At 48.5% G+C, this 27,207-nt stretch overlaps 1 protein-coding gene across 1 annotated transcript in view; it reads right to left on the reverse strand.

Annotated features, from left to right (window-relative positions):
* Window positions 1-27,207, reverse strand: part of Wdr27 (WD repeat domain 27) — a 91,394-nt gene that overhangs the window by 20,808 nt on the left and 43,379 nt on the right. The window contains exons 17-23 of the mRNA XM_051164365.1: window positions 24,169-24,290; window positions 23,420-23,553; window positions 21,613-21,710; window positions 20,612-20,733; window positions 13,517-13,614; window positions 12,073-12,175; window positions 7,385-7,483 (exon numbers count right to left, since the gene is read on the reverse strand). Of these exons, the coding sequence (XP_051020322.1) occupies window positions 7,385-7,483; window positions 12,073-12,175; window positions 13,517-13,614; window positions 20,612-20,733; window positions 21,613-21,710; window positions 23,420-23,553; window positions 24,169-24,290 (776 nt within the window). The remainder of the gene's footprint in view (window positions 1-7,384; window positions 7,484-12,072; window positions 12,176-13,516; window positions 13,615-20,611; window positions 20,734-21,612; window positions 21,711-23,419; window positions 23,554-24,168; window positions 24,291-27,207) is intronic.

The raw sequence follows: 27,207 nt of genomic DNA on the forward strand, positions 1-27,207 counted from the left end.
ATGCACGAGCTCCCCAAGAAGTTTCAAGGAAGTAAGTCAAGAAGAAACGAAAGCTAACAGAGCTAATAAATAAATGTCCGAAGTCTGAAGACATAACAGCACCACAGAAGACTCAGTCTTGTCTCCGTATTCTAACACTAGTCTGTGGAAGTCAGAGAAAGAAAGAAAGATAGATAGAAGGAAAGAAGGAAGGAAGGAAGGAAGGAAGAAGAAAACTTGGTAAAAATCTCCATTTCTCTTGCCACATGTCCAATAAAAACTGCAATTCTCTAGAGCCACCAGGCAGGACAGGTGCTTTGCTGAGCTGGCTCCTGGGCCTTCTGAGGTTGTAAGAGGAATAACTGGTTCCCTTAAAGCAAACTCCTTGCATGGCCCAAAGTGAAAACAGTCAGGGTCCTAGGACGCTAGCACTGATGCCAGCCTTAGTCTACAGTGGGCGCCTCAGCCACTGCTTGGGCTTGTATCTGAATTCTGCCCAGACAGTAAGCTACGATGACACAGAGGCCATGCTTTCTCTGGGATGAAGGTCTGGGTGGGAGTTCTCCCTGACTACATGCTGGTACGACCCCACGGAGACATCTCAGAAGGACCTTCTCACGGTACACAGAGTCCTTGCACATGGTGCGTGACTGGAGGTGTTGGCTGGATGGGCAATCTCAGGGGCCTATGATCCATGAAACAACGGCTTCTAAGAACAGAAGACAGAAAACTGTTTCCTGTACTGCACACACCTTTCCTGAGTTGGAGGGAGCAGCCCTCACTGAGGGTGCGTGCAGCACACTGTCCTCCACGTTCTCACCTTCTGCGTACTTCCAAGATCCCACTCCAAGTAAACAAATTTAAATAAGAATTGGAAAAGAAAAACTAAATTATCAAAAAAGAAACAAAACAAACAAAAAACTGGTAGTTGCTCCAAAGATCCAAGGCATCATTGTTTACAGACAGGGCAACAAAAGTGCCTGCACGGTAATTTTTTCTTTTTAAGTATTTATTTATTTATTTAATGTTTCTATGCATTATTTTTTATTAATTTATTCAGATTACAATTAAATTGTTATCCCATCACTTGTATCCTCCTGCTCCTCCCCCTCCTCCCCTCTCCTATTCCCCTAATCCCCTCTCCTGGGTCCATGACCAATGGGGAGCTCCTCCCTCACTTTATGGCCACAGGCTATCGGGTGGGGAGCCCCGGTGGCACTCAAAGAAAGAACAGGCAAGCTACCAAGATGAGACCTGACAGCCTGCACAGTACTTTCTCAAGACAACTTGACATATACAGAAACTAACATATCACCTCCTTCCAGGCACTATAGAAACAGCGTCTAGCTGAGGTGCTGGCTCCACACAGGTCTATCCCCAGCCTGTCTTCCTTACTAATACTATCTCCACAGAGCTACTGCTGCCAAGATCCCTGGAAACCAAGTACCAGAGCCCCCATCCACACAGACCTCGTTCTAAGACTTTGAGGGGCTGCCTGAAGCCACAGATAGCACAAAGCCCTATAATTTGGTGCATTTTCCATCTTAACTAAGCATTTGGCCACAAATTCTGCACTCTGAGGTACAACAGTAAAACCAGTACAAATTTTCTTTTTTCTTCTTCACAATCTAATGGAAAGAAATTCTGTTTTTATATAGATCTTAGCAATGTCAGCATAAGCTTTGCCTTTTGTCCCCTTAAGTCAAGAATTTACATTCTGGTATAGACTTTGGGACCATTATGAAGCCAAACAAGGGTCACTTGAAAACAAGGACTGTAGAACCTCCACACAGCTAACCAACTCTGTCCAGTGAGTGGTTGATGAGCACAGCATGGGTTTCCTAGACAGAGGGCTGGCTAATGTCCTGGGTAAACAGAGTAAGACAGACAGTACCACATACTTAGAATGACATAGAATTTAAAGCTTATAAATTATTTATTCCTGAAATTTTTAATCTAATATTTTTGGATCATCAATGAAACTATATATAACTGAAACTCTAGATAACAAAACTATGGCTATCTAGGAACTACTGTGTTCATTTTGTGGTAATTAACTTATCAAAACAGGATAACACATGATCTACATAAGGGTGGAAAATCACTGAAACTAATTTGAAGTGATGAATAAAATTGACACACTATTAACTAAGATTAAAAAGCACAAAAAGAGATTATAATTAATATAAGAAATCAAGAGTAGGCACCACAGTAGATCCTATAGATACTAGGAGAATAATGAAGGAATACTGTAAACAATGGTACGATCAATACTCAAGGTCACACAGAAAGAGGCAGGAAATAGAACTAAGCTTATATCTATTTTTGAAAATTGAATCAATAATCTACAGCATAAAGAACAAGGTTCATGTGGACACTAGAAAGTCCTAGTAAACATGCAAGGAAAAGCTTGTCTTAATTCTCTGTAGTTTCTTTGCTGACTAGCAAAATACAGAATGCTCAGTTACTCGTCCTATGAGGTCAACACTCAGAGTCAAAGGGTAGCACAGACAGACATCACAAGGAAGGAGAATACAGACCAGTGTCTGTCGTGAACATGGATATAAAAGCTCTCAGCAAACACTAGTAAATCCAAGGCAACACTGTACAAAAAGCACGGTATGTTGTGACTAAGTAGGGCTCTTTGTAGCTATGCAGCGCTAGTTCAACACTTGGAAAGCACTGCAATCCATCATGCTGATGAGTTTTAAAAAGAAATTCTAAGATCTCATCAGTGAATGAAAAAATCCTTTGACAAAATATAACACCTACTCTTTAAAACAAAACAAAACAAACAAAAAACTGGGTGTGGTGGCACACATCTATAATTCCAGCACTCAGGAGGCAGAGGCAGGCAAATCTCTATGAGTTTGAGGCCATCCTGGTCTACAAAGTGAGTCCAGAACAGCCAAGGCTACAGAGAGAGACCCTGTCTTGAAAAGCCAACCAACAAACCAACAAACAAAAAACCAACTACAACAAAAACAACTCAGCAAACAGGAATGAAAAGAATCTTCATAGTAGCATCTACAAAAAAACCTACACTCAACTTGGACCTTTCCCCTCAAGGTCAGGAGAGAGTAAGAGTCTCCCTGCTCACCATTCTTTGCTGCACTGAACCAGTGTGCCAGGTAGTATTATGAAAATAAAAAGACAATGAAGGCATACAGACTGACAGTACACAGTATTCACGAGAGGGGCACCTTGCTGGAGTCTTTCCGAAGGCTTCAGCCAGTGGCCAGTAAACAGCTGGCCTTCAATCCTTTAAGCACAAATTACATAAGCACACCCACAGCTTGGGTGAGCATGGGCGCAGACAGAAGCCAGTAAAGCCTAAAGGAGCCCACAGCCCTGCTGATACTCTTGCCCATACCTAGTGAGTTCCAGAGATGAGGAACCAGCAGAGCCTCACCCAGATACCTGGCTAAGATGAGGGGTCACAGAGGTGGGTGTGGGTGTCCTGACCCATGATGGAGGGTCGCAGAGGTGGGTGTGAGTGTCCTGACCCATGATGGAGGGTCGCAGAGGTGGGTGTGGGTGTCCTGACCCATGATGGAAGGTCGCAGAGGTGGGTGTGGGTGCCATAAGCAATTAGGTTCCTATAGTGTTATTATATGGGAAGGCATGCCAATACACGTAATTATCTCATAGATCAAAGTACAAATTTGAAATCTAGATTTCCTGAAAGAAAATAGAAGATAATCTTTGTAGCCTTTGGGTCAGCAAAGACTTCTTAGACAATCTGTAGAAAATACTAGCCATGAATGTAAAAGTTGATTTTCCTAAAAATTAAAACTCTGTTCACTAAGGCCTATCATTATAACCTAAACAAGAAAGCCACGGACTGATGAAAACTGTGGGAAAGATTAAGCTTTGTCACAGGTGGAAGCAGTCTTGGAGGGCTTTACCCTTGGGCACCCCATGAATACCTTGTGACAGACTGAGTGGAGCCATCCAGGGCCTGGAATTCAGGAAGCAGACCTGGGAACCCCACCTGGGCTATTGTTTTTCTAATTGACCCTCTACGGGAGAAGGAGACCTCCCTTCCCACGTGACTCAGGCAGGTGGGGAGGAGAGAACAACAAGTTCAGCTCGGGCTTGAGCTCGTGTGGAGCAGTGAACAGGCTGGACTAGCACACAGGCCAGAGAGACACCTAAGGACCCGTCCCGTGAACGGATACCGGAAGGTTCACTCTTTTGTCCCTTTAACCTTTTTTCCTTCTTGTGTAAGCTAGTTGGGTTGTATAATAAAGTTTAATTATTAAGAAACAGAGCCAACAGAAAATACCTATGATACCTACAGTACATGCGTCTGTGTGTGTACATACATATGTGCATATATATGGGGGCATGTGGCCAGGACACAGAAGACGTTTTCAAAGTTCTACAACTTGATAACAAAATTTAAGAATGGGTCGATGAGTAGATGAAAAACGTATTTAGTATCACTGTGAAATAAATACAAGTTAAAAAGAATCCTATACATCTACTTCATTGGCTAAAGTTTAGGAGACTAACACAATTAAATACCACCAAGAGGAAGAAAATTGGAACCTCACCCAGTACTGACAGTGTCAGGTTGTGCAGCCATTTTTTTGAAGTTGGTTGCACAACATTCTGGGATTGAACAAGCATGTAAACTGAGGCAAGGAATAAAAGGCATGCACCCACACCAGTGGAGAAACAAGAGTGATCAGAGTGGCTTTCTCTGTGATCACCAAAAATGGAAATGGATGCTAAAAATCCTTAAAAATGTTGAATAAACAATGTCACCATGATCCTGCATGACGCCTGCAAGTCACAACGTGAGAGCTGGGTGGCAGCTGGTTCTCCCTGAGCTGTGCTGCTGCTGATTTCCTGAGCTCTCTTGCTGCAGAGCTGAGGGACTCAGGACTTCACACAGGCTGACGGGTGCAGAGCCCATATCAGAGAAGCTCCTCTTGCCGTCAATAGTCATGAACAGACTGGATGGTGTGAAGACAGTGACAGACGCTGGAGCACTGAGCCCTAAAGGCATCTATGTAACCAGAGGCAGAAGGTGAAGAGGCAGACGGGGCATGTGACTCCAAGGAAACAGCGTCTTCAACACATACAACCTCACGGAGATGGTGTTAATACAAACAAGGCCCACATAGCCAAAATCACAGCGCAGAGAAGTGGGCACAAAGCTCCACCCTAACCAAGAAGCTATTTGCAATTGATATTTGCTGGGGAAGGGAAAACCTGTTCTCCTAGTTGAGTGACAGTGAGTGTCATCAAACACACCTTAGGGCAGACTCAGGAGTAGTTAGCCAACACACAACAGATTCCACAGTGTACTTGCACATGTGTGTGTGCTTATTTTGTTTTCAATAATTTTTTAGTGTTTTTGCTTTTATTTTGTAGTTTTTTTTCTTAGAGAGAGGAAGCACATGACATTGGGAGGGAATGCAGGTAGAGAGGAACATGTAAAGAGTTCACAGAGGAAAAGAAAGTTATCAAAATATAGTGTTTGAAGAAAGCCAATAAAAAGGCGTATCAGAACACCCACACTAACAGGAGCATGACTGGCTGCCTTAATATGCATGCATATCATGGCTCAAGAAGCGCGCTTCATAATAACAGCACCGCAACTCATTACGAGGGCATAGCAGCTGTAAATCAAGTGCAGCTTATAAACACAAGAACTAATAGAATCACAGAAGAAGGAAAGAGGGACATCTATGCACATATCAGAAGGTAACAAGTGCTCAAGTGAAAGTGACAGCAGAGAGAAAAGAGGTGACTAACCTACATCCCCACACCAGATCAACAATCAGTCAGGGCCAGGAAGGAACAGGTGGAACAGGCCAGCCAGCAGCACCAGCAGCTTAGTGCTGCCAAGTTCTGGAAGCACATGGCAAGCTTTATGTACATATCTCTTGACAGGACAGACAGAGTCAAAGCCAACAATGTGCCAGGCACTACAGCAGGCCCTGGATCCCAGCAATACAATGTCAGGAACAGGCAAGGGCTAACAAAATGCTGTTACACAATCACACGGTAACATGACGCTTTCTCTGAAACAAAGCTTTGCGTGGAAGAAGACAAGATGAAATTAAAGTTCCTGAATTCTCAATTTTAGCAGATGCTGAATACTTTTAAGTCTTCTGCGTGTTTCAGAACATTCATTTTTCTACATAGCTGGTTTGCAACTTTTATTTCCTCCTGGCTTTTCCCACTAAGGCAGTGTCTTTACATTCTGCAGCCCTCTCCCTGCATGCAAACTCCTCAAGTCTGCCTTCCATCTGCTTTCTGAGTCTTGTCTACAGTGTTCACATTTGACTACACAGACCTGTATCTCTGAATACATGCAGCTTTCTAAATTACGTAAGAGCAAATAAATTGAATGACAAATACTTTAGTTACAAAAATTGTCTTTCTCTCAGTAAGTTTACTGCCTAATTTTCTCTCCTGGTACTCAAAACTACCATGCAATCTTTTTCTCATTTCTTTTTTGAGACAGGTTCTCATATAGCCCAGGCTGACCTTGACCAGGCTGTGTCATACACAACAACCATCCTACATCAGTCTCTGGAGTGCTGGGATCACAGGTTCTCTGCTCAGCTACATGCACTCTTAAATACCTTAAGATGCCATTAAAATAAACTCCGACCATCTTTCAAATGTGCTATAGGACGGTGTGACCTGGAGGGGCCCTGCTCACAGGGGAGACGGTGTGAAGACAGTGTGATCTAGAGGGGCCCTGCTCACAGAGGAGACGGTGTGACCTGGAGGGGTCCTGCTCACAGAGGAGACGGTGTGACCTGGAGGGGTCCTGCTCACAGGGGAGACGGTGTGACCTGGAGGGGTCCTGCTCACAGGGGAGACGGTGTGACCTGGAGGGGCCCTGCTCACAGGGGAGACGGTGTGAAGACAGTGTGATCTAGAGGGGCCCTGCTCACAGAGGAGACGGTGTGACCTGGAGGGGTCCTGCTCACACGGGAGACGGTGTGACCTGGAGGGGTCCTGCTCACACGGGAGATGGTATGACCTGGAGGGGTCCTGCTCACAGGGGAGACAGTGTGACCTGGAGGGGTCCTGCTCACAGGGGAATCGGTGTGACCTGGAGGGGCCCTGCTCACACGGGAGACGGTATGACCTGGAGGGCCCCTGCTCACAGGGGAGTCGGTGTGACCTGGAGGGGTCCTGCTCACAGGGGAATCGGTGTGACCTGGAGGGGCCCTGCTCACACGGGAGACGGTATGACCTGGAGGGGTCCTGCTCACAGGGGAGACGGTGTGACCTGGAGGGGCCCTGCTCACACGGGAGACGGTGTGACCTGGAGGGGTCCTGCTCACAGGGGAGTCGGTGTGACCTGGAGGGGCCCTGCTCACACGGGAGACGGTGTGACCTGGAGGGGTCCTGCTCACAGGGGAGACAGTACCTGAGGAGCAGCTGGGTTGAAGGCCACTGCAGTAACCGTATCTGTGTGTCCTGCAAGACGGTATAAAAAGCTGCTCGAGCTGGTGTCGTACACATAAGCCTAGAAGACAAGACCAGCAGGTGTTCTGGGCTGACAGGGCTGGTAACCATCTCCAAACTATGGCTCAAGTATGTCAGTGGCTGACCCAGAACACACTGACAGCTGATGAGCCCTCCATGGTGCCAGCCAGGTCACAGGACAGAGGCACAAGGCCTCTCTCACCCTAAATGCACTCACACTCTCCACTTCCTGTCACAGCAGAGACTCCCTCTGAACAGTCTGAAGCAAGCATTCCTCTTTGATGACTGGCACTTAGGAAGGCGCACTGCCCCTACCTGCCATTCCTACTCTACAGTTCCGTGTCAAGGAGAAGAGCGCCCTTCCCACGAGCCTGAGAGACCTGGGGGCCTTCACCTTCAACTTCCAATGTGAGCAACTCGTGGTTGTCTGCCATTGACTGGGAAGCAGCTCTACCAGACTCGGCTGCTCTTCCCACGTGTCTTAGCTACTTCTCTGTTGGTGTGATAAAATACCACAACAAAAAGTCACTTGCAGGGGAAAAGCTTGTTTTAGTTTAGGATTACAGGCCACATCTGGGAGGAAGGCATGGTAGCAGTGGCAACAACAAGAAGCTGACTGGCTTCCTGTTTGCCTGTACACAGGAAGCAGAGAGAGCCTGAGGTGCAGTGAGGCTGCACGCTCCCTACGCTTGCTCAGGCCCACGCCAGCAAGAGAGCACTTCCTAAAGGTCCCATGCCTTCCCAAACAGCGCCATCAGCTAAGGTCCCGGTGTCCAAACACAGAAGCCCATGGAGGACATTTTCATGCAAACCAACACCAGGTGTGTGATACACCATCTAAGCTCTGGATGAACTAACACCAGGTGTGTGATACACCATCTAAGCTCTGGTTGAAAAACAAAATCTAGTAGGGGGGTCTTTCCTAACAGGATGTAGCAGGTGTGTCAGAGGCATCATCTCAAAGTCTGTTGCTAATAAGGAGAAACAACCATTGTAAGAACCTTGTAGTTGGTCCCTGTCCCCATGAAAGCCATCTCACTGCCGTTAAAAAGCACTTCAGACTTGGAACATCCCAGTGGCTCTATCAGTGGCTAAGTTGTGGTTCTAAAATAAAGTCTACAAATGGAGTTCTGCTACAGCTTAAAGTAGGGAGGTAAAATGTCTGCTTTCTTGTTTGCAAAGTATACTTGTGTTCGTCTCTGTGTGGCTTGTTTTTATGTCTTCCCATGTGTGACGATGCTGCAATGAGCATGAAGATACAATCTTCTCCTTGAGTTGCTGATTTCAATTCTCCCTCCAAGGCGTGAGATTGCTGGGTAACAGGGTGGCTCTGGGGGAGTACTGTGTTTTGTTCTTGTTTGTGAGGCCTACCATACTGTCTGCATACTTTACATCTCTAGCAATAGTGTGGGGTTCCAATTTCCCACATCCTCATCCATGCTCACCATCTACTGTCTGTAAAAATATCTTGTTTTTGGTTGTGTGTGTGCTTGCTCCTGCTTTTCAAGGTCTGCAGCTTGAGCAATCCGGACAGACCCTGACACATCGGCTCAATAAAATTCCTGTGCGTACTGCATCGACGTCAGACTCCCTGGGGACTCTCTCTGGGGGCTCCGGATATAGACTAGAGATGTCTGAAGATCTCAGTCTTACAGTTCCTATCAAGTAACCTGACATGCAGTCCACAGCAAAGATCAGACACATGTCATCCCTCCCTTAAGAGAAACAAGTCTTGGCATGTGGCCTATGCCCTGATCTGACATGCGGTCCAAAGTAAAGACCAGATACATGGCACCTCTCCCTTAAAAGAAAGGAATCTTGTATGTGGACAACCCCTTTGATCATTTCTGCATGACACCAACTTGTTTGATTTGCTGCTTCTATTTTTGTTTCCAGCTATTGGTTTTTTGTTTTTAGCTATTAGTGTAGGCATACAGACTTTTAGAGTGATGAAATTCAGACACATGATGACTTACAAACCAACTGTAGCTCTTCCTTTGATGCCTACCAACTCCTCCCTTGACTGTGGTCCTCTGATGCTGCTTCAGTGGCTTACACAGCCAACCTACCTTCCTACCTCTCTCATGTCTTCCCCATCTGCTTTTCTCCTGTAACCTGATTGCATGGCCACACTAACTCCTGCTTCTTTCATGACCTTATTCTTCCTATGGCCTCACCATAAGGCCACAACACGCTCATATCTTCCCCTGTTGTTTGGCACAGGTGTCCCTAGCTCTTTTGAAGACTTCAGGATGGACATGACCCCTGTTCTCCAGGCCTACCTGGTGTCTGTGGGTGCAGGCAACACCCAGTGCAGTTGGCGTGGCATTGTTCCTAAGTACTCTCTATGTAGGATGTGGGAATCCATTGGATCTTTTATTTGGGAACAGTCACCTGCTTTACTCTTAAAGGTTCTCTAGTGTCTCCATATGGCAGGGACAAACTCTCCTATCCAAACGCTTTTCACAAGTAACTCGACAGAATCTCTCCAAGACCAAGTTCCTTCAAGTCTCCTATGGAGGAAGAGAAAACTTTTCTTCACAACTAATGCTTCCCTTTCTTTCTTGTTCATAATGACCATTACTTTTTCTGGATTTTCTAGGCACACAATTTTTCCTCCACAAATAAAGACAGCTTAACTGTGTCTTTCCACGTTGGCGTCCATGAGCTGCCATGTCTAAGCAGGCAGGCAAGTGCCTCTGATACCCTGCTAAACGACTTCAGTGTAAACTCCTGCTTGGCTCTCATCCACGGATGGCCCCTCTTTTTCCTTAGCTAAGATAAACATCTTGTCATCTTAAAAGAGGATTACTAGAGTTGCTTCTACTGAACAATTTATAAAAACTGTCTAGGATTCCATTAAAACAACTTTTATGCATCTATGGAGATGCTTAAATGATTCTATTGTTTGTGTCAGTTATTGATACAATAGGTTTACTAATAGATTTCTTAATTTTTTGGTCATTTTGAATTTCTTGACACAAACCCATCATGGTGTGATACCTTCTATCAACATGTTGCTGGACTCTGTTCCCATTTCATTGAAACATTTTTCATTGATACTCATAAGTTAAATGAAGCTTTACTCTGAAATATTATTAAGTTTTTCAAATAAGTTATATTCACTGAAAAATAGTAACTGTGATGTATTTAGATATTTATGATTTGAAATGGGTATTATTGAATTTTGGTGATCTTTAAAAGTTGAATAAAAATCTCCTGAGCCTGCTGCTCTTCTGAAAAAGAGCTCTTCAAATATTTCTCTATATTTATTCCATGAAAACTAGTCCTGTCCACTTAATTTTTCTTCGTGGAGAAGTTTGGAAGGGATTATGGAAAAGCTCTTTCTACGGAAAATCATCCTGAATATGAGTTGCTCTTTTAAGTGGGCATGTTTACAGCAAGACCTGCAGGAGGGGACTAGCCCATGATCAGAGGGTGCACTGAGTCCTCTTGGACATGGACCTGCTGCTCACCATGAGGACAAAGTGCCTGTGCGGCTGAGGCCTGAGGCTCAACCTGAGCTACAACACCCGGTCGACTACGAGCAACCTCAAGGGTGCCTCAGCAGATCTCCAGCACACACAGTCTTTTCTTTAGATCGTATGCTTCTTGGGGGAAGAGACTGAATTACACTTCTGTTTGCCTCCCAAGATCAGCTCTAGGCTAGTGCAAATCCCCATGAGCCATCCAGGCGTGAGCACTTACAGGGCCAGCTTCTCTTGATCGTTCACTAGTGTTGGAGGGCATGGCAAGGAGAATTCTTCAGTCCCATGTGGAAGCCCAATAATATACTGTGTAATTTTAAAGTGTCAAAAATAAATAAAGCAAACACACACCCTAGGGAGGGGGAATGCTGCATATTTTAAAGTCTTTTCCTTTCTAAGCTATGCTTCTTTCCTATGACTTTGGTGACCACTGGTCTGGATCTGCATCTCCCTGAGAAGAGTCAGCTGGCCACGCCCCCGCCAGCACTACATGAGCACCCCTCAGCTCAGGGCCGGGGCTCTTGTTTGGGTACCACCAGGTTTTCTGCCTCAGGTGACTCTCAATATTGGTTTTATGAGGACACTTATAGGAGACAAGCAGTCAACCCATCAATGCCCTTCCAGAGGACAGAGTATTTGAGGCACACAGAGGAGGAGGAAGGGGCATCATACTTTCCAGCCAAGACCTCACGAGGGAGCTGGCCTCCTCTGTGGGCTTGACCTCTCGGTACATGGCAATGTGTTACACAGCCCTGGGACACTACAAACTCTCTGTGTTCCAAATCTGCAGGAGAGGTGGATCTGGCACAGAGGAAAAGTGGTGAGGAAGGGTGGAAAAGGCACCGAGAGAAGCTGCAGTTCTCCGAGGAACCATGAGCTGCACACTATGGACTGATGGCATCACTTTGTCATCCTTACACCATACACTACATTTGTCCATGGAGTATGTACCCAGTGTCTCCGATAACTCATAAGTGAAGACATGAATGATGAGCCTTTCATGGTAACAGCTCACTAACACAGAACTCTGGTGCTGTCAGTTAGAGTGGATCCTGATCCCAGGACTCAGTGGTGCTGAAGGTCTGTCTGATAACACCACCTAGAAACCCTAGAAACACGTAGAGCAAGCACGCATACATACATGTCTGTCCTCTGCACCACATGCCATGAGCCTTCCACAAGGACTAAAGGCAACTCCACAAGGGTAGCAGCGGGCTGGGTGCCCTTCAAAGCGGCGCACACACCTGCAAGGGGAGGGAGAGAGAGAGCTGAGCAGAAAGTGGTTGCTACATCTTCAGACAAATTTAAAGATACCAATATATTTTCCTTTACAAAATGAACAAGCTAATAGCTAGAAAAAGTCTTTCTTTGCTGTCTGTGATGTTGGGAATAAAACCCCTGGCTGTTGAACATGCTAGGCAAACACTCTACCACTGAACTACACCCTTGAAAAAAACCCTCACATGAGGACTACTAAATGGTAAATAATTAAGGGTACGTTTAAAATATTTGAATTCTTTTTGAAAACCATAAATTCCCCAAAATGACAAATCTAAGAGCAAATGTACCTTTATGTATGAGAAATATTAAATAAGCATTTTCTAGAGATTATTATAAAGTTTTCAAACAAATCTTCTGAAATCATAAATTATGTAAAGAAACAACTCAGAGGCTGGGGAAGGTACAGCATTCCACTGAGAGGAAGTTTCATAACCACTTATCAAGTGCTAAACCAAACTCTCACGAAAGAAAAGCTAATGCATTTTACTAAGGAAAACCTCCAACACCTCCTTATAAAGGCGTCAACAAGCATGGCCAACATCTAGTGGGCACCATGAAACATGTCAGGGTCAAACAGGGTCCCTGAAGAGGAGACAAGATCTCACTCATGCCATACACTTAGTGCAGGGTAGGACTTTTATATTTCTTCTACTGACAAACAACAAAGCAAGCACACTGCTAGTTGTTTCCTTGTGAATATGTGTACTATGCACATATATTAGCATTTGTCAGTTTTATTACATTACATATGCACTGTGCTTGCAACACTGTAATTATCAGAAGATAAAGGTTAATGCTTAAGTATCTCCAGGGGAGGGAGACCAAGCAGCCCAAAGTGAAGAACCCTCTGTGCAACTCAAGGGAGCTGTGTGAGCCAGCGCTGATGCTCAGTGACAGCAGAGCACACAGGTCTGGAGCTGTGTGAGCCAGCGCTGGTGCTCAGTGACAGCGGGGCACACAGGACTGGAGCTGTGTGAGCCAGTGCTGGTACTCAGTGACAGCGAGGCACACAGGACTGGGAAAGCAAAGCTGTGTGTCCAGGACAGCTGTACCCCAAGTCTGCACGCCACCTCTCATGTCTCTGACTCTCAGAAGCTGCGTGTTGCTGGCCCTCAGAGAACAGCCTGGCACCTGTGGTTCCACATCCCAAAGTGACTGCACTGGTTCTGTGTACAAGCCAGTCTTATCCAGAGCATACCCACACTAGTCAGAGCCTTTGTATTATTTGGAGCCAGTGCCAGGAAGCATTCCCAGCTCAGCTCCCATCTCCCTCAGGGCAGTGCTGTGCTGGAGGATGGCCTTACCTCAGGGTTCTCAAATCCCACAGGCGAACCCCATCACCAACAGCTGTGGTCAGAAAAAGATTATAGGCTGAGGACTGCTGGGCGGTGAACGACGATCCCTGTCATCAGATGGGAAACGAAAGATCAAGAAGAAAACATTTTACTTATTCCATTTGGGAGGGGGCCTGTGCCACAGTGTGTGTGCACACAGACCTCCAACAACTTGCAATCGGCTCTCTCTTTCTACCATGTGGGGCCTTGGGATCAAACTCACAGAGTCCTCAGGTTCACCCTCACATGCCTCACCTGCTCAGCCATCACAGACCCCAAGATGAGCTCATAAAGGCTAACAACTCCTAATGATGCTGGCATCTAATGCCTGAAGCCAACACAACCTTTCTCAAGTTTAGAGCTTCGGAGCAGGGCTCTACACCTTCATGCAGACATGACTAGCACAGCAGCCTGTGTAGATGATGAGCTACACATGCAACAGGGCCTCCGAGACTATGCCTGGTCACGTCAAAGCACCTTAGCCATGCACGTGCCCACTGAGACTAAAGATGTAACTCCCAGGACACAGGCTCAGGCTCAACAGCACCGGCTGCTGGGGTAACTAACACCACAGTTACTGTCTGCTTACTCCACACTCGGTGCCACTGAGAGCCACAGAACGGGGAAACAGCAACACATGAAAGACGAAGACATTCTCACCCAGCACTTATTTTTCACGTTGGTCATAATCTTTACTCAACACACACTCTGGCCTGTAATGCCCTCCTCAGTAAGCACTGAGAGGTAGGTGGCAGATCTCACACTCGGAGACACACTGAGCGAGTGCCTTGCTGGTGAAACACATGCCTATGGGCCACGGAGCCCACGTGTCACTGGAGTAAAGAGTACAAGCCCAGGCCTTGACATCTGATGACTCTGATGACCCCCAGAAGAAGGGAGGCTGTGTAAAGCAACGCAACACCATCAGAGAAGCCATTGCCTCAGAAGACTACAAAAACACACCATAAGTCATAAGACTTCCGTCCTCTTGCTATGTCAAGATTGCCTGAAGTAGTATGGCAAACTCAGTGGAAGATGGACCTAGAGTTCACTCTTGACTGACAAGCAGGAGATAAAGGTTTGTACTGCGTGCAGTGATAACAGGCCACACTCAGAGGATTAGCTGTGCCAGACATCACTCTGCACACTTCTTCAGCTCTCCGTCCTTTCAGCAAACAGACCACTCGATCCCCGTTTGTAGTCAGGAAGTCAGACGCACAATACCCTAGCCCCTGCCTCATAGCCCTGGAGCTCACCTTAGTTCAACTGGAGGATTGCCCGGAACAAACTGTGGCGTGCCTTGGTTGTGAGTGGCTATGGGAGAGCCCAGCCTGCTGTAGACAGTGCCACTCGCCAGGCACGTGTTCCCAGCTATGAGAGAAAGCTGGCTAAGCATGAGACTGCCCTCAGTTCATAAAGACCCCCTCCACCATGGTTTCTACCGACTTTCTTGGCTGAGTGAGAGTTCCCTGGTCAAGGGTAATGCTGTGTGTGGTGGACAGGCCTGCCTACAGGTTCACACATGAGTTCCTGTCCTGACTTCTTACAATTGTACCTTGTATATCTTTTCTTCTCCTAAGTTGTTACTGCCAGTATTTTATCCATAGTAACATGAAGGAAGCTGGAACACTTGTTAAGCTTTTTAAATAAAGAAGAAATATCTGATATGATTTTAAAGATATCAGTAAACCTTAAGACAATATTTTCAGTCTAAAAATAATTGAATGATATAATACACAGCAATAGAAAAGCTGATCACCAACCGAGCTCAGGGCCATCTTCTAAGTCCTGAGCAAAGAAGTGGGGCCCAGTCTGTCCGGCTAACAACGGGAGGACGTCGCAGAGCTCTGCTCTAGGTGGTGCATGGCAGCACTCAAAACCAGCCTCACTGCCGCTGACTGGAGTGGCCACTTTGGGTCCCAAGCTTCACTGAGTGAGAAATGGCCTACTTTATACTTACTAGGGTGTGGTATTTGGGTCAAGGATGACCTCCATGCTTCTGTGCTTGGGCTTGAAGCACAGCACAAGCCACAGCACCCACATGGCCATGCTCTGTGTTCTGCGGCTGTGCACAAACTTTAAGAGGCATCTTCACAAAACAGGCCTCTGTGACCTCACACTCTTTCCTCACATTCCACCACACACTCGTCATGTGTTTATTTTCAGGGAGTTAAACCAGTCATTTCCCCATTAAAAAGAAGAAGAACTGCTTTTCCTCATGTAACACCTCCCATGTTAGAACACAGCACACAACAGCCCTCAAGCCTCCCTCAGGCAGACACGTTCAATGGGAAGATTCCTGAGAGAAAAGAATGGCTTAAACTATCACTCAGAAAGAGAACAAGCCAGGCCATGCTTCCTCACACACTGGGGGGTTTTGTAAGCCTGCCCTGTGAAATCGGGCAGAATCACCAACTCTCCTGAGAACCACTGACATTGATGCAGGCACAACGCTATTTTCCAGAGCCTGCTGCCGTCCCAGTGTGCTCAAGCAAAATGTCTACTCTCTGAGGACACACTGCCTGCCTAGGCCAGCACTGGCTCTGCCTGGAGAGCAGCAGCAGGTTCTCTGCGCTCTGCACACCATCCAGTCTGCCACCCCTCTCAGCCCTGTCACTTGTGAGCAGAGGATGTGCCCTCTGAGGAGGGGTAAGCACCCAGACTGAGTGTGAGCTGGAGGACTTGAGGAAGGGCCCACTCAGCTCCCGCTGGGCCCTTTGAGCTTGGAGGAGGTAGGCTTGGGGGTGGGGGTGAAAGGGTAGGCCCGTGGCACTACCCAAGGGCAGAGAGCCAAGCCAGTTGGTAGTGCAAGAGTCAAAACGATCCTATTTCTCCGTGGGAAATGAAGCACTGGCCTCCACTGTTGGTGGAGGAATGAACCATTTCTGCCAGGAGAAAAGCACTGGTCACTGTGAGACAGCAGGATTCCTTGTGCCATGCAGGGTACGTAGGCCATAAGCAGGCCCCTGGGCATCACAGCATGCATTCACACTCCTCTTCCTTTTCTGGCAGGCCGGCTCCTGACACGACCAGGGAGAGCAGGCTCATGGAAGGTGTTACTCCAGCACTTTCCGAGCAGACTGCAGAGAGCAGCAGTGGCCAAGAGGAGACCAGACCCCAGGCAAGGCCCAGTAACCCCACACACCTTCCACTCATGGGGCAGCTCCCGGGACAAACAAGAAGCCCAGCCAGACACCCCAAAGACAGATGCCAAGCCCACTCACCGTGTGTGTCCCTGAGTCCCTCCATCCTCCCTCTAGCATCCTTGCCACTGCTGTCTAATAGCTGAGCCAAACTCCAAACAGCTGATCCTGCATTGCACAAACCACAACTTCACACACAGTGCCTGAATGTGTGCTTTGATCACCCCAACTCCGCAATGGCTGTCGCCATCCCCAGCGTAACTTTCAAGGTCCTGATGAGGCCACAATCTAGAGATGCTTCTGTCCCAGTGTCCACTGTCCATCCTCCCTCAGGGCAGACAATCACTTCCACTCCTGCACTCGCTCCCACGAGCACACCCCTCCCTGCTCTCTCTGCCCTTGTCCACATGTGTTAATCATGGAGGCTGAGGGCTCTGGTGAGAGGAGTATTGGTTCCTCGGCACAACAGCTTCCTTGCTTTACACCCATGTATACAGAGAGAATAGCAATCAGACTGCCTACAGATGTTTTAAGTGACAGTCAGTGTTCAGACATGTATATAGTCACAAACAGGCATGCATGTACATAGAAACATACCAACGTCCAGGTGGAGGAGATAACACAGGCACTTGCAGATGGAACCCAGAGTTCAACACAAAGACAGGTGTAACTGCCTTCCCACCCCACCAGTTATTTGATGCAATGTTTGAAGAGAGAGAAAAGACCACTTTAAATAGAAGCCTGAAATGAAATCTAATCTCATCCAAGAGACAAACTACTGAAAATGTTTATGTTGAGTCTCCTAGCACTAATTTTTGTCTCCACTTTAAAAAAAAAAAAAAAAAAAAAAGGAAGCTCTTAAAGAAAAGACCCATTTTAAAAAATTTTGTATTCATTCCTTCACAATTTCATACATGCATACATATCCAACCCAGGTCCCCTCTCCTACTTCCTCGCAACCCTCCTGTCCTCCCCCTCCTACTTCCTCCCGACCCTCCTGTCCTCCCCCCTCCTACTTCCTCCCGACCCTCTTGTCCTCCCCCTCCTACTTCCTCCCGACCCTCCTGTCCTCCCCCTCCTACTTCCTCCCGACCCTCCTGTCCTCCCCCTCCTACTTCCTCCCGACCCTCCTGTCCTCCCCCTCCTACTTCCTCCCGACCCTCCTGTCCTCCTCCTCCTACTTCCTCCCGACCCTCCTGTCCTCCCCCTCCTACTTCCTCCCGACCCTCCTGTCCTCCCCCTCCTACTTCCTCCCTACCCTCCTGTCCTCCCCCTCCTACTTCCTCCCGACCCTCCTGTCCTCCCCCTCCTACTTCCTCCCGACCCTCCTGTCCTCCCCCTCCTACTTCCTCCCGACCGACCCTCCTGCCCTCCCCCTCCGCCTTCATGTCTGCTTGTGTTTCACATCCCCCTAGGTCTAATAGTGCTGCCTGTGCTGTGTGCATGGTTGGGACCATTCTTTGGAGCATGGGAAAACTACCAGCAGCTACAGCCATATAGAAAATCACCACCCCTGTCTTCCAGCAGCCACTGATGCCAACAGCTCCTCTCCCTGGGCACAGCCTTCCACGGCCCTCTCCCACGGGTGCTGCAGTATGTTAACTGGCTTCATCCTGTGCAGTTGAGTGCAGCTGCTACAGGCATGTCCATGTCACGACAGGTATGCAGCACCTCACAGCACAGCCTCCAGCCTCCAGCCCTTACATTCTCCGCATTCCCTTTTCCAACATGTCCCCTGGGCCTCTGGGGCAGGAAGGGACAGCTCTGATGCTGATGTCCTATCTCGGGTGAGCACACCATTCTCTCTTACTCTCAGCATTCTGACCAACTGTGCTGAGCACATCCCATATAAAAAACAGCTCCTCTGACCAAGGTTCAGAACACCATTAGCCTGGGGGTACAAACATCAACATCTGGAAGGCAGTTCAGCAACATGTCCATTTACAAAACGAACACAAGGCTGGGCAATGGTGGCGCACACCTTTAATCCCAGCACTCGGGAGGCAGAGGCAGGTGGATCACTGTGAGTTCAAGGCCAGCCTGGTCTACAAAGTGAGGCCAGGACAGCCAAGGCTACACAGTGAAATCCTGTCTCACAAAAACAAAAATAAAAACAAAAAATGAGTGTAGGAGGCTGCCTCTTCCCCAGGGCTTGTGTGACCAGGTCCACAGTACCAGGACTGAATCCCTTCCTGTGACCAGGATGGTCACCCATAGCAGTCATGCTACGGTTACACCACAGAGCGTCACAGTGTATGCAGGGTACACTACTAGGCAGGTGGCCAGCACCGTCCCTGAGTGTGATAGCCAGCAGCAGGAGGTCAGCTCCAGAGACTCTAGCTGGGTGTCTCACTGTCCTACAGCCACAGTGTGCAGTGTCCTCAGCAATGAGCCTCATCAGCTAGCAATGGCGAGGAGTCAAAAGCAATGGCAGCAGCCTGGGCGATTTGGGGATACCTGAGGCCTTCTAGCCAGGAACTCATGGGAAAGTATTCCCATCCTAGCACTGAGAGATCACAAATTCCAGGCAAGCCAAACTACTTAATGAGATACTGTCTCAAAAATAAAATCACAACTTTAGTCAAATCCAAACCCAAACCCAAACCAACAAACAAAACAGCAGGTGCCAGGAAGATAGCCAGTGGTAGACTGTGTGCCTTGCAGGGTTGACTGCCTGAGGCCAGCTCCCTGGAGACCGTGGACTGATGTGGTGGCAGCTGCCTGGAGTCTCGTCACTCCTACAGTGAGATAGAGTCAGATCTGGGAGCTTGCAGGCCAGCTGGCCTGGAGGACACCATGCAGCAGCAAACAACAGAGAGGCGCTGCATCGAGGAACATGGCAGGCAAGGACTGCCAGGCAAGCTTTTCCTGTGAGCACGTGTGTCATGGCACATGCACACACTCACAGACAAACACATACATACACAGCACATGTATGCACAGATCTTTTTAAATCAGCTTTCCATGTGTTGCACGGCCTTTTAGCACTGAGCTCTGTGGGGCTGTCCTTGTTGGCCGTTATCATCTTGACACAAGCTAGACTTGCCTGGGGGGAAGAGCCTCAGCTGAAACAGCACCTCCATCAGCCTGGCTGCAGTGACAGTTACCCCAGGAGGGCCCAGCCCCTGTGGGTGGTACCACCCCTCGGCAGGTGGCCCTGGGGCGTATAAGCGCTCAGGCTGAGCAGGGGGAAGCAAGGCAGCACGCAGCTCACCCAGGGCTTATGCGTCCTCAGCTCTTGCCCTGGCTTCCCTCCATGATGGGACTATAAACCACTAGCTGAAATAGCCCTCTGCCTGTGGCCAAGGAACTGTACCACAGCAATAGCAGCCTAACTTAGAGAAGGCTTAGTCCTTCAGACTGTCACCCCAGCCTGCAACACATCTGAGAACATCTTTAAAAACCACAGTATGGCAAAGAGGGTAAGTGTGCCCAGCAGCTCACGGAGAAGCCGTGACTCCAAGAACATCAGTCATTCCCACCGTCACATGAGCATCCAGACCTGGTGAGAGTGCACTGCTAGCCACACAGATTTACATGGATCCACAATTCACCAAAGACAAACAATACAGAGTGGCATCTGCAGGGGCTAGTGATGTGGCCCACACCCTGCCCCTCAGAGGACCTGAGTGTGGGTCCAGTCACCTATGTGGGGTAGCCCATACACCCCTTTAACTCCTCTTGGCCCTCCACGGCACCCACGCACAGATACACACAAACGCACATAATTTAAAAATACCAAAGCAGTAGTAGCAAATCTTTGCGCCATCTATAGGCACAGAAGAGGGCAGCAGGGTAGACAATCGGGGAAAGCTGACCCTGGATTAGAGGTAGTTACAAAATTGTGTCATCATGCTCTTGTGACTGTTAAACACCGTAAGCCCGGGGTTTCTAATCAATGCTCATACTGCCACAAGCTCACTTGATTTTGACAAATCTGATGGATGGGCCGTGAGTGGACTTCAGCTATCACAGCAGCACTGCAGCCAGCATTGAGGTCGAAAACCTCCACAGTTCGGTCCCGGCCAGCTGTGAGGATGATGTCTGCAGCAAATCAGTCAAGGAAGCTTCTCAGCAGCTCGCCTATGAGCACACAATTCTACCCAGTCTACACACACACACACACACACATACACTCACATGCATACACACACATACATATCTACACACACATGCATACACACACACATACATGCACAGACACACATACACATAAGTACATACACACACATATACACACACATCCATATGTACATAGACATACACACATATACATACAAACTTACATATACACACACATACACACACACACACACACATGGGACTTCCATGCCTCAGAAGTGGACGTTAGTGCAGGGTGTGAAGTCCCAGAGACAGCACTCGGTGTCACTCCCCACACCTGGCTCCCAGCTGGGCAGCAAAAGAGGCAGCAGGCTCACGGGGAGTGGGAGAGCGCGTGGTACAGACATAGTGGAGAATCTGCCAGCGACTGAAATCACAGTGTGAGCTAACGATGAGAGTCGCTGCAGGAAGCGGTGCAGTCCTCTATGTGCGTCAAACGTCAACTGCTGTGAGTTTTGCCAGTCCACCACATGGAACCCAAGGATGCCCATGGCAGGTGTGACAGTTTACTAAGAAAGCAACTACATGCCTGTGCCTTCATTACTCAGTACAACAGGTGAGGCTAGTGGGTGCGCCCCGCTTTGTCATAGCCCAGGCTGTTCTTCCCCTGAGGGGCTTCTTACTACTAAGATAAGGTTACTCCGCCTATAGTCACTGCAAGAGATCCATAGTCCACAAGGAGAACCGTCCTCCTGACCTCCGAGCCCAGCAGAGCGCCTGGGGCTTCTCAGCTGCCCAGGGAGGCTCCTCCAGACAGCAGTGGCCAGTGCAGGGCACAGCAACAGCTGCGAGAAAGGATACGGGAATAAAAGCCGTTCACTGCTGAGAGGCTGGTCACGTCTGCCCCGCTGCTCACCGCCAGCCTGAAGACAGGCTTACATCTGCCTTTCGGTTTATACCTGGAAGAAAAGGGTGGGGAGACGACCAGTGTTTTCACCTCTGACTACAGCTCACACGCTACATTTAAAAGTGAGAATACAGGTTTTGTATTGCTTAACCACGTTATAATACTAAAGGAATGAATGGGCAAGCACCTTAATCTTCCCTTGGGAAATTAACCTTCTGTCAGAAATTCTAGGGTGTATTTTCTCTAGGAATGTCGCATGAAAATAACAGTATATTATAAAACTCATTTCTAACTATGAGAAAGTAAGTCTGTCCCTTAATTCTAAAATAACTGCATATTTCCTTATAGGGACTCAGCCAGTTACACAGTATTGATATCTCCCCGTACCTATTAGTCCTTATATTTTACTTTCAGAAGGGTAACATGAGCACTGGGTATTACTCTAATGGCCGCTTGGTCTTAGTTATGGAAAGAATTCCTAAGGGTGAGTAACAGGTGGGCTAGCCCCAGGCATGGTCTCAGCCCAGCTGGAGGGCAAGGCAAAGCAAGAAGAGTCAGGCTGGCTGAGGGGATGTTGAGCTGCCCGGATGAGGACAGGTGCCCTGAACAGTTGGCAGAGGGCCCTGCTTGGGAGAGCACTGCATCGGAGGCTGAGGAACCCTGGAAGGGCCTCAGGACCTGACGAGGCAGACACACACATGAGGTGGCCATGAAGACAGGAGCAGACTGCAGTCAAGTCCTGAGGAAACTTGAGGATAGTGTTCAAAGGCAGGATGGCGCGCATGCGCACAGCCGTGATGAACAGCTGCTTCCGTGATGCTGACAGCCGTGCTTCTCAGCCTCCCAGGGCTGCGGCGTTGTAGCACAGTTCCTCAGGCTGTGCTGACCCCACCATGAGATCATTTTGTTGCTACTCCATAGCTGTGATGTTGCTACTGTTCTCAAGCGTAGTGTAAATAGTTCAGAGACAGAGGTTTGCCAAAGGGGTGGCGACCTAGACGCTGAGAACCCCTGCTCTACAGGTACACAGAGGACGGCTGGGAAGGAAGCCATTCTGTCTAGAAAACAAGAAGATGAGGGAGGACTTTCTAGAAAGGCAGACAGGTAGAGGTGAGCAGAAGAAAAAAGAGGCTGGAGGAGGCCAGGCAGATGGTCCAACGTGCACAAACACAGCCGTCCTCCCCGGCCGTCGTGTGGAAGTGAACAGATTCCTTTGGCAGCCTGTCCCTCCTTTTCATTCCCACCAACTGAGCTATAAAATTATTTATTCTAAGCTGCATTTACCTAACCAGGTAACCACTGGTGAGCCAAACAAACAAACAAACAAAAACATAAAAAAACCCAAAGGTCCATTCACACCACAGTAAAATTCTGGCTGGGCTAGAATCTACAGTGGTGATCACAGAAAAAACAATAAGTGTTGGCGACTTCAGAGACAAAGATGTGTGACACAGAGCAGTTCACCAATGACTGGGAGTCCTTGTTGGGACCCATTTCACCCTACTTTAACTTTCCGTGCTCCAGACAGGAGCTGCCGGTCACAGCAGCCAGTGCTTTCTGTTCGGGGTGGGATGGGTAGCAGTGAAATGGGTTGAGATGGAGGGAGTGAGATTGGTGAGATAGGGTGGGAGGGTGGACTGAGCTAGGCTCGGGCAGGACAGGATGGAATGGCTAGGATGAAATGGGCAGAGCAGAATGAGAAAGGGGCTGGCTCTTTGGGGTACGAGCAGGAAGGCTAGTGGCATGGGGGAGGCTACCTACCTCCGTATGTCATCCCTACAGAGGTCAATGTGGTACTTTAGCAGACAAAATTCAGGGCCAGAAGACAACAGTATGAATGTATCCAAGTAGTAGAACTGTGCACATGTTACTGGCTTGGGCAAGGAATCTGCAGCCTGCAAAGCAGAACAGCTGTAAGAGTATGTAGCACCCCAACACTGTCCTCACAGCACGCCAGGACAGTCTCCCCCAGCACCCCAACACTGTCCTCACAGCACACCAGGACACTCTCCCCCAGCACCCCAACACTGTCCTCAAAGCACACCAGGACAGTCTCCCCCAGCACCCCAACACTGTCCTCACAGCACACCAGGACAGTCTCCCCCAGCACCCCAACACTGTCCTCAGCACATCAGGACAGTCTTCCCCCAGCACCCCAACACTGTCCTCGCAGCACAGGAACACAGTCTCTCCCCAGCACCCCAACACTGTCCTCACAGTACACCAGGACAGTCTTCCTCCAGCACCCCAACACTGTCCCCATGGCACAGAAGCACAGTCTCTGTGAGGAGGGGGGTTGGGGGAGACTGTGCTCCTGTGCCGTGTGGACAGTCTCCTCCAGCCCCCTTCTCACACCATCATGTTCTCACTGTAGTGAAGCAGCTCCTCACTGTACCTATGGCTGGTCTCCCCCAAAGAGAGGTGAGCAGCTGCGAGTGTCACAGCTCAGATCACTAAGCGGTTAGTCTGAGCACTAGCCGCCATGACCCATGTGCTCATGTACACATTACCAACAGCAGCATGAGCTCTGTTCTGTGAGCTGACCACACCCTCAGTGTCCGGTCTCGGCCTGTGGACAGCAGCCACCTCATGTCATGGCTCCAGCACACACTGCTCACAGCTCCGTCATGACCTATTCAGGTAAAGGGAGAAGCAAGGAGAATGTCTGCCTGTGCCAGAACAGGCCAGAACTGCCTCTGCTCAGGAAATGGGAAGGCTGTTTCCTGCTGTGGGGCTAAAAGACCAGCCCAGCATCAGAGAACCTTACACTAAAGGCCTACTGATGAGGCTCCTAGAGGAGGCCTTCCTAAAATCTTGTCTTTCTTAAAGATGCAGCTCTGACTCAATGTGCCCAGGATGGAGGAAACTCTATACAACAGTATAAGAAGCAGTGCTCTACCAAGCATACAGCAATCTCTGGACCCACGATGGTCTACCAGGATCTAAAAGAGCCTGCCTTTTAGCTTTAAAGGGGGTGCTGGAATGCTCTGATCATTTGCTGTGGCCAATGCCTGCTTTGGATGCTGACTTATACAGGTACCAGTCCACCTGTGGACAATACCTGCTAGAGGACCTACAGGCAGATGGGCGTGGCCGTCAGTGCACACCCAAGCTTTCAGTTCTACAGTCCTCACCCTTCAGTCTCTTTCTCACAAGGAGCATGCTGTCTCCTAAGCCCATCTTTGCCCACGGTCTCTACAAAGCAAACTTAAACCCACAGCTACATGAGTATCCTGAGACCCAGGAGCCTGAGGTGTCACAGAGGCAGAGACTTGGGAGACATCACGCTGAGCTGTTCCCTGAGAGAACTGGGAAACAGGCAGATAAGGGAGCTGGAGGCTGCACAGTGTCAGGTATGCACAGGACACCAGGGACCCCGAGACATGCTGAGCCATCTTTACACTGCATTCACCGCAGGGTGCTGTGAGGAGGAACCACAGCCCTCGCGAGGATCCAGCTGGTCTCAGCATGGAAGTACGCTGCTCAAGGGGCAGCCAGGGCATGTGGTCAGCTGTGCCAGTGACACAGGACAGCACTGCAAAAAGTATGGCTGGAAATGGGGCCTCAGACAAAGCTGGTTACCAGCTGGAAATACTGTGTCAAAGGACTTTGCTGCCCTCTTGTGTTGACTTCTTGCATTTTTCACAAAAGTGCGAAAGAGGGGTCACATGCCCACTGGACACTTACTTCTTGTGGGAACACAAAGTGGAGCATACGAGAAGCTGGAAACAAACATAACACATAATCTAGCTGTATCACCCTGGACCCTACTGTAGGTAACTTGCTCGTCTGTGTCCACTACTGCTCTATGCATAGTAGTCAGAATGGAAGCAGCCTAGTATCTTATCAACTGCTTGATGTGTAATGAAAATGTAAGGTGTTTATACAACAGATTATTCTTCTCTTAAGAAAAACAAAATTATGAAATGCATGGGTAAGTGGGTAAGGCTGGAAACAATCATCCAGAGCCAGAAGGACAGACGTCCATGCTCTCTCCAGGCAATGACTGCTGTCTTTGACTCCTCAGGTGTGTGTCCTTCCTCTGGAACGTGTATGAAGTCAAGAAGTTATAAGGGGCCATGGGTGGGGCTTTCAATGGAGCAGAGATAGAATACATTGGCATAAAGAGGTAGAGGGCAAGAGTGAGGAAAGGAAGGGGCAGTGGCTGGGAAAGCAGAATAGAGGACAGAATGTGAGGCCCACTAACCCTAGAGACCGTTGGTAAGTCACATGGAAGCCTACAACTGTAAGCGCTTCCTTCCTGAATCAGGAGCTGCTCTGTAACAGCAGACGCCATAGGCTAACAAATGACACGCCCAGGGTCCAGAATGGTCACCACTTTCGGGGTCGCTAGCCATTGGGGTCCCACAGAGCCCACACTTTACAGGCCATTGTTCTTTGTTACCATCCAGAAACTGGCGGCAAGACCCTGTCCATAAAGACACCACATGCTTGAATCAGAATACGGACACAAAGACAGCAAGCTGCTAACCAACTGAGTCTCGGCTCCCCTGGCTAGCTCCCATAGTACTGGAGGTGCCACATACGCCACCAGAGAAGGAACCACAAATCTTATCTGGTTGTACACTCTGAAAGCTATGTGATGGTGGACCTGACAGGACACGCCCAGTGCTGCAACAGTGGCCCCAATGTCATCGTGATAGCAAACTGCCTAAGGCTCATCCACAAATGGAAAGCCATCCCTGGCATCAACACCAGGGCTCAGAGCCTGTGGCTATGAAGGCCCTAGTCCTAAGGGTGAACATAACACTATGATTCTGCTGAGTGGCCACAGCGCCACACTGACATCTCCACAGCTCAGTGCACCTCACCCTTCATCAGATTCGCCTCTTTCTTCATGACGTGGTGAGTAACACCGACACCTGCAGCCGGTGAAGGTGCAGAGACAAGTGAGAGGCTGTGAAGTGCTCATCCTGAATGGGCATCCACATCCACCTACGTCACACCCCTCCCAAGGCTCAGGACTCATTCCATCAGGAGAAGGAACAGAAAGGCCTAAGGGCCAGAGATGGCAGAAGATTACAAGGAAGCAGTGTTTTCCATATGTCAGCAGACCAGCTGACATACGAACTCCCGGTGGTTCTGACAGCATGAAATAAAAACTGCGCAAGCTCAACAGACTGAATCCCAACATGGAGAGCTGGGCAGCATGAGAAGCTACAGCAACCGACAGCTGCTGGGAGAGGAAGTTTTCTTTAAGGGCCAACCAACCTGCAGCAGAAAGCCAGACATAAACAGTTTGCAGACAATACAAATTGCAACTGATGGGTTAATAAAAAAGAAAGAGCACAACGTTGGGTGGGCAGGGAAGGAGTGGACCTGGGAGGAGCTGGGAAACGGGGGAAATGATCAAATACATTTTACAACATTATTAAAAGACTAATAAACAGCACAAATAAACAAATAAACAGCAGCAACAACAACAAAGTCTCAAGCATTCACCAGGCCTGATAACAATCAAAGCAACAAAGAAAGCATGCTGTGCCTGTGCTGGCAGAGAAGTTGAGGTGCTGTCAGTGAGCACAAAT

This window comes from Acomys russatus, chromosome 21 (assembly GCF_903995435.1).
Source record: "Acomys russatus chromosome 21, mAcoRus1.1, whole genome shotgun sequence".
In the NCBI taxonomy this organism is placed as follows: Eukaryota; Metazoa; Chordata; class Mammalia; order Rodentia; family Muridae; genus Acomys; species Acomys russatus.